This window comes from Sardina pilchardus, chromosome 11 (assembly GCF_963854185.1).
Source record: "Sardina pilchardus chromosome 11, fSarPil1.1, whole genome shotgun sequence".
In the NCBI taxonomy this organism is placed as follows: Eukaryota; Metazoa; Chordata; class Actinopteri; order Clupeiformes; family Clupeidae; genus Sardina; species Sardina pilchardus.
In genome coordinates, this window is record NC_085004.1 from 22,003,331 (window position 1) to 22,010,830 (window position 7,500).

Below are 7,500 nucleotides of genomic sequence, written 5' to 3' on the forward strand. Positions count from 1 at the left end.
AGAGAGAGAGAGAGAGAGAGAGAGAGAGAGAGAGAGAGATAGCCGTTAGCCCTGACCACAAGCAAAGGAGATGAGGTCCTGCTCTCACCTGTCGGCTATCGCTCCTCCAGAGGCCGTTGACCGTCTTGGTGGGGGCGATGGTGACGACGGGTGGGGTGTTGGGCACGCTGTGGCCTCCTGGCGGCACGATGACCGGCCCCATAGGGCCTCGCTTGGGCGTGCTCACCGGCGAGCTGTGATTGGTGGCTGGGGACGAGACTGGAGACGACTCACTGCTGATGGAGGAGCCCGCTGCAGAGGAAAAACACCAGGAAGACAAGATGGAGGGAGAGATAGGGGAGAGGAGGAGGAGGAGGAGGAGGAGGGGGAGGAGGAGGGAGAGATGAGGGAGAGGAAGGAGGAGGAGGGAGAGGGTGAGAAAGAGAGAAAGAAGAGATAGAGAGAGAGAGAAAAAAAATAACAGTTAGACATTCATCCCACTTAGCAGAGCGAGAGAGACACAGAGGAAAAAAACCACACACCCTCCAGAGCCAAGCGCAAGTCTTTAAAACAGGAAAATAAACAGCTTCTGATATCCATCAGCAGCCCCTGCCTTGATAGAGCTGTCATATGACTCCCGCAGTTCTGCATCTTGCCACGGTGATCAAAGTGGGCTGTGAAAATCAGACACACACACACACACACGCGCACTCTCTCTCTCTCACACACACACACACACACACACACACACACACACTCCCTCTGTGCGGGCGAGAGACGTGCGGAGACTGGGAGATGATGGCGTGTTGAGGACAGGCCATGTTTCATCGCGGCACACTCAATATCAGAGCCCATAAACCAGCCCACTAAAACAACAGCTGCCTGCACGATGGCCTACATTCAGACCTCACACCGCCACTGTCACTCAAAACCTAACGGGCCCAATATAAACGCACGCACACATACACACACACACACGCGCACACACACGCACACGCACACACACACAATTAGAGAAGAGCAGGGAAATCAAGTCCCAGCAGGTACAGTAGATGCAGGCTGCAGGCTCTTGAGTGTGTGCATGTGAGTGTGTGTGTGTGTGTGTGTGTGTGTGTGTGTGTGTGTGTGTGTGTGTTGCCTGGGCAGGACGGAGGAAACAGCAGCACTAAGGCAGACAAGGCGCTTAGGCAAGAGGGCTGGTGCCTTTTGTTCCAATGATGGTTGAAGGCACAACAGCCTCAGACAGACAAAAAGAGACAGACAGGGAGCAAGAGATGCCAGGCTAAGTGTGTGTGCGTGTGTGTGTGTGTGTGTGTGTGTGTGTGTGTGTGTGTGGATGAGCAGTGTGTGTGTGTGTGTGTGTGTGTGTGTGTGTGTGCAGTGGTAGTGAGCAGGCATCTCAGAAACGAGCATGCTCACACGCACACACAGACAGACAGACACACACACACACACACACACACACACACACACACACACACACACACACACACACAGGGCACAGATGGATGGCCCTGGGCAGCCATTAGATAGTGACAGTGATCGGGAGGAGACGTCCTGCGAGACTCCCAATGCTACAGAGCAAGCAGACGTGCGCGCGCACACATCTACACACACACACGTGCACACACACACACGCACACACTAAAGAGTCACTGGAGAGACAGAATGGGTGAGTGAGAGGGAGAGAGGGACAGAGAGAGAGGGAGGGAGAGAGAGAGAGAAAGAGAGAGAGAGAGAGAGAGAGGGAGAGAGAGAGACAGATGCTCTCCAGTGGCCCTCCTCCTTCCCTTAGAGAGAGCTGCAGGGCTGGGTCACAGTCTGGTCTCGCGATTAGCCAATCAGATGCGCTCACTGCGTTGCTTCTCTTTCTCTTCCCCTCTAGCTCTCTCTTTCTCTCTCTCTCTCTCCACCTCCTCCTTCTCTCTCTCTCCCTCTCTTCCTCTTTGCTTTCTGTTTCTCCCTTTCTCTCTCGCCATGCCTAACTGTACCTTTGCACATCCTGTTGTCTCTCCCTAAATGAAATCTGAGAGTGCCCGTAGGCTCTGTCCCCTGCTTTCACAGTGCCCTTTCTGCTCCTAACAGCATTACTGCCGCAGCACGCACACACACACACACATACACACACGGTGTCACACACACACACATACACATACACACACACGGTCAAACTAGGTCAAAGTCCTCCAAGCAGCTCTGCTCGCTGCTAATAGCACGGAGGCTGGGGGCTGGTCTGTGTGTCACATAAGCCTATCTGGATTCACACACACGTAACCCACTCAGGCAGCCAGCCAGCCAGCCACCCAAACACACACACACACACACACACACACACCACCACATAGATATAAACTCATACATATAAATCAAGCATTCTTACGTATTTATCAGTTTATGCTAAATGTAGGTGTGAGTATGCCTCTCTCTCCGTGTGTGTGTGTGTGTGTGTGTGTGTGTGTGTGTGTGTGTGTGTGTACCTGTTTAAGCATGTTAACTTGCACAAGTCTGACACAGTAAGCGAGTGTGCAGAAACGCTCACTCCAAGGTTTAAAAGGCAAGCCAAGGTGAGAAAGGCCTCGGTGCCTTCAACACCTTAAAATATTCAAAATCAAGCATCCTTTTCTCCTCCTCCTCCTCCTCCTCCTCCCCCTGCTTCCCTCTGCGTCAGCTGTCACTGAGCGCGGCGTTGCGCTGAGCTGGGAGCGTGTTCTGGGGGTCCTTTACAACGTTAAGCTCGGCTCGCCCGCCGGTAAACGCACATCTCAAGTCCATGCCTGACTGAGTCAGCAGCGGCGGGCTAAGAGGCCCCTGACACATCTCCGCGCCGAGACGGCCGTCTTTAAAGCCTGTATTACAACCTCTCTTTCTCTCCATCCATCTCTCTCTCTCTCTCTCTCTCTCTCTCTGTGTCTGAGCCCCCTGTCACACTCTCCCTGACAACGCCATCTGATACGTGCAGCACCCTCTCTCACACTCTGAGGTTTTTCCCACCGCCTCTCGGCGCTGCTAAAAATGCGTCTGACCTCTTGCATTGCACCCCTGGGGGTGGGGGAGAGCACCAGAACACCTGTTGGTAACACCTCTTATGGCACCTATGCCAAGTAACCCCCCCCCCCCCCCCCCCAACACACATACACACACACACACACACACAGATACACATACACACACACACCTCCTCCCCCCCTCAGCCTTCAGAACACTTCCTGTGGAAAGAACTTCACCCGCAAGTCACGGCCGCCCCCGCTCCTTCCACTGCTACATTCACACCTTATCAGCGCTCACTCACCTCAAAACCCATGGAGGAAATACAACTAGTGTGATCTGTTGTCCACAACACACACTCTCTACCCACACAGTCTCTCTCTACCTCTCTCTCTCTCTCGCTGACACAAACACACACACACACACTCACACACACACACACACACGCAGGAACATGCTCACACATATCTGCTGCATCGCTGGAGGTGAGATGACGGGCGAGCGTTACGTGGTCAGATAGCAGCTTTGGCTGCTTATCAAAGTAAAGGAGACCAGTTGTGTTGGTCAGGCTGCGGAGAGGAGAGGGCTGGAGAGCATCCCCCTCAGGCTCTGCCCCCCCCCCTCTAAGCCTGCATGTCAGCTGCATCTACAAGAGCGCTCTGGGCCTGCATCCATCTTTGAGTAAGGAAAGGTAAATGGACAATGGTCCTCGGGGGTGGAACACTGAGGGAGAAGGAGGGAGGGAGAGAGAGAGAGGGGGAGAGAGAGAAAGATAGAGAGATAGAGAGGGGGAAACCGAGGGGAGGAAGGGAGGGAGAGAAAGGGAGTGTGAGTGCAAGATGTAACAGGGTTGATCTCTGTGACCCCTTCTCCTCAGGTGAAAACAGCAGAAAGCTGTGTTAAGACCCCTCCGCCGCTTTTAAAGCCTGCCAGCTTCTGCCGAGGCGATTAAGTGTTACGTCCCCAAAGAGGTATTGACATTTTGGAAGGAAAAAGCTTTTAAGGGAGCGCGATAACACAGTAGAAGTTGACCGGAGGTTGGCGGGGAGTGGAGGAGGAGCGGAGAGGTGGCTCTCGCTCGACTGTTGGATGCAGTAATTACCAGAGCTCCAGCGAGAGGGACTAAACGCTTGTCATTAAAGATTTACAAGGGCGGATGAAACCTGTGGCTGTTTTTCTCTCTCTCTCTTTCTCCCACACACACACTTTCTCTCTCCCTCATTCCCACTCTATCTCCCTGATGTATACCTTTGGAGGAGGCGGTATGAAGACAGCACTCTATGCCATATGGATCTACAGGGCCAGGGAGGCGCTAATTATCGACCTCTCTCTCTGGGCTCTGATTTCATGGCACTTTTCTAGATGGGCATGTGAAACACACACACACACACACACACACAACACACACAACACACACAACACACACAACACACACAACACACACAACACACACAACACACACACACACACACACACACACACACACACACACACACACACACACCGCCCCCTGTTAGGTGAGCGGGGATGGAGGTGTCGGCCGCAGCGGACAGGTGAAGACATTCCCATCAATAGAGGTCACGGGGGTTGACCGCTCTACTTAAAACACCGCCGTGAGGGGCCGGGGCAGAATAAAGCGCACAGGAGATGGAGTCAGCATTCAATACCAGAAAATCCATTCACAGACCACCTTGGAGGAAGGAGGGATGGATGATGGAGGAGAGAGGGGGGGGAAGAGATGGATGATATGGTGAGGGAGGTGAAAGAGAGATGGGAGGGGAGGGGAGGAGATGAGAGGAGGAGAGGAGAAGAGAGGAGAGGAGAGGTGGTGGTGACAGGGTGACGCAAGGTGAGACGTGCGGAAGTGTGTCTGGTCTGCACAACAGCAATTAGTGGCCTTAATCCTATGAAAGAAGGGCATTACTCTCCCCTCACCGACTCCCACAATCAATACACTCTGGGCAGCACAGGCTGCTGCGGCGGCGGCAGCACCCAGGCAGTTAACACAGCAGGCGCGGTGACACGCTGGATTCACTCCCGACTCACACCATCACAGGGAGGGAGAGGGGGACAGAGAGAGAAAAAAAAAACAGAACGAGAGAGAGAGAGACAAAGAGAGAGGAAGATGAAAAAAGAGGACGAAGGAAAGGGGGGGGGGGGGGAGTGCTGTGTTGTGATGAGAGATGGAAAAAAGGGAGAGGACAAAAGGAGAACCAGAAAAAGAGAGGTAGATCATGAGAAAGAGAAAGAGAGAGAGATAAAGAGAAAGAGAGAGAGAAAGAGAGAATGAGCAGAAGAACAGAGTCACACGGCAGCACGTGTCATCTCAAATGAGTCACCGGAGAGGAGTCGGAGCTCATGGGGGCCTCGATCAGCAGCCCTCCGCTCACGCAGCGCACGGCACAGCCCGCCTTCACCAGAGCCCCTGCACCGCTCCCGTTAAGATTTAAGACCAGCGGGCACTGGGAGAGGTGGCCGTAATGGAAACACTAGACTGTTGTGTACTATAAACCAGATGAGCTTTGCTGACACAGTGGCTGGACTCCTCGCTAAGGGGATGCTTCACTCATGGCACAGATGAGGTTTGGGGCGGAGGGGAGGGGGGAGTGGTCAGGTCACAGTGGTCAGTGGCCAGGGTGAGCACCTGGGAAGCAGATCTGGGGACCTTACATGGCACTACACCATTGCTCATATCACTTCAACCTGACACTTTCTTCTCTGTCAGCTACTTCCCCAATGCTTCTCAGAAATAAACAAACACACACACACACACACACAAACCACAGACAAAGAACACAGAGCTGTTTCATGGGCTATAAAGAGTCATTGAACCCTCTCTCTGTCAGTCTCTGTCTGTCTGTCTGTGTCTCTCTCTCTCTCTTACTCTCCATTTTAGCATAGCCTTCTTCTTGTTTGGTCCCTCAACAATTCCCTCTCTGGTTTGTTGCCTATATTACAATTTTACACCAGTTCTCTCTCTCCCTTCCTCCCTCCCTCCCTCCCTCTCACTCTCTCTCTCCTCTCTCTCTCTCTCTCTGAAGGTTTGCTGTAGGTGGAGAGAGAAGCAGGACATACTGAATAATTCAGCAGGAGCAGAGCTATAAGCAGGTGAAAAGAAAGAAAGAGAGAGAGAAAGCCAGAGAGAGAGAGAGAGAGGGTAATAAAGAAAGAGCATGAGAGAAAAAGAAAGAAAGACAGGAAGAAAGAAAGAAAGAAAGAGAGAGAGATAGACAGACAGATAGAGAGAGAGAAAGAGAGAGAGGGAGAGAGAGAATCTTTCTGTCAGTTAATTCTGCTCTCATTTCCCCCACCGGCAGCATTAGAGCCCTAAACCAGGCCGCTGTTCCTCGTCGGAGCCGAGCCATCTTCCCTCTTTACCTCCAGGCGTTTATCTGTTTCACTCATCTCCTCTGCTCTGCCCCCGCTTCTCTCCTCTCCTCCTTCCTCCTCCTCCTCTGCTTTTCCCTTCCCTTCATCACTGTTACATCCTTTCTTCTCCTCCTCCTCCTCCTCCATCCCTCTCTTCCTCTCCTCTCCTCTCCTCTCCCCTCCCCTCCCTTCCTCTGCTCCCCTCTCCACTCCCTGTTCAAATCTCCAGTTGCCTGCGCATCAGATCTGTCAGGCGAGCATCCATTTTTTATGCATACATTTACAACACTTACAGGCAGTTTAAGGCTGGGGGAGCTGGCCTCTGGAAACCCGGCAATATGTCAGCGAGACAAGGCAAGGGTGGGGCAGCGCTAGGACAGCACCGACCGGGCGGGGGGGTGGAGGAGAGGGCGGGGGGGTGGAGGAGAGGGCGGGGGGTGGAGCGAGAGGGCGGGGGTGGAGAGAGAGAGAGAGAGAGAGAGAGGCCATGAAATGTTTTTCCCCGTGGGGCCGTTATTTGCTCTTCTCTTCTTTAAACCTTCGCCCCGCATACACCATTATTCCCAGGCAACGCAGTCTGGATCAATTCATTCTCTCTCTCTATCCCTCTCTCTCTCTCTCTCTCTCTCTCTCCCCCTCCTTCTCTCCCTCCCTCTCTCTCATCCTTGCACTCCCTGTGCACATCCTCTGGGGGCTACCCCCTCAGACCCACACACACACACACACACACACACACACACACACAAATACATCAACTCCCAGCACACCATCGAGCCGAGCCACATCCGACATCCCCGCTCCACAACGGGGCACGTCACTCAAATTCCTGGAGGAGCGGGCGGCTCTGTGGCCATGACTTGGCTGCTGCCATGGCCGCCCCAGTGGCAGATGGGAAGCCAATGATATGTGAACCCCACCACCATCTCCACCTCCACCTCCACCCCTCCTCCGCCACAACGCCCACTACAGCTCCCTCCCTCAGTAAACTGGTGTCATTTTGCAAAATGCTAATGCCATTAAAATCTATTCTGTGTGCGAGTGGGCGTGTGTGTGGGTGTGCATATATGAGTGTGTGTGGTTGTACATGTGTGACTGTGCTTTGCACTATCACGGCTAGGCTTGCACAGGAAATCGAGTCAATCGCGGGCGTGACTGCAGCCAAGAGGC

General features: G+C 53.3%; 1 protein-coding gene across 8 annotated transcripts in view; it reads right to left on the reverse strand.

Moving 5' to 3' along the window:
* The window catches only part of gse1b (Gse1 coiled-coil protein b), a 184,700-nt gene that overhangs the window by 20,994 nt on the left and 156,206 nt on the right, over positions 1-7,500 (reverse strand). For 4 of the 8 annotated variants that reach the window (XM_062548917.1, XM_062548922.1, XM_062548919.1 and 1 more), the window contains exons 1-2: positions 522-890; positions 89-291 (exon numbers count right to left, since the gene is read on the reverse strand). In XM_062548917.1, coding sequence (XP_062404901.1) covers positions 89-291; positions 522-834 — 516 coding nt within the window. In that variant the 5' untranslated portion in view covers positions 835-890. Of the gene's footprint in view, positions 1-88; positions 292-521; positions 891-7,500 lie in introns of those variants that run through there. The other 4 variants (XM_062548921.1, XM_062548923.1, XM_062548920.1 and 1 more) reach the window with 1 other exon arrangement.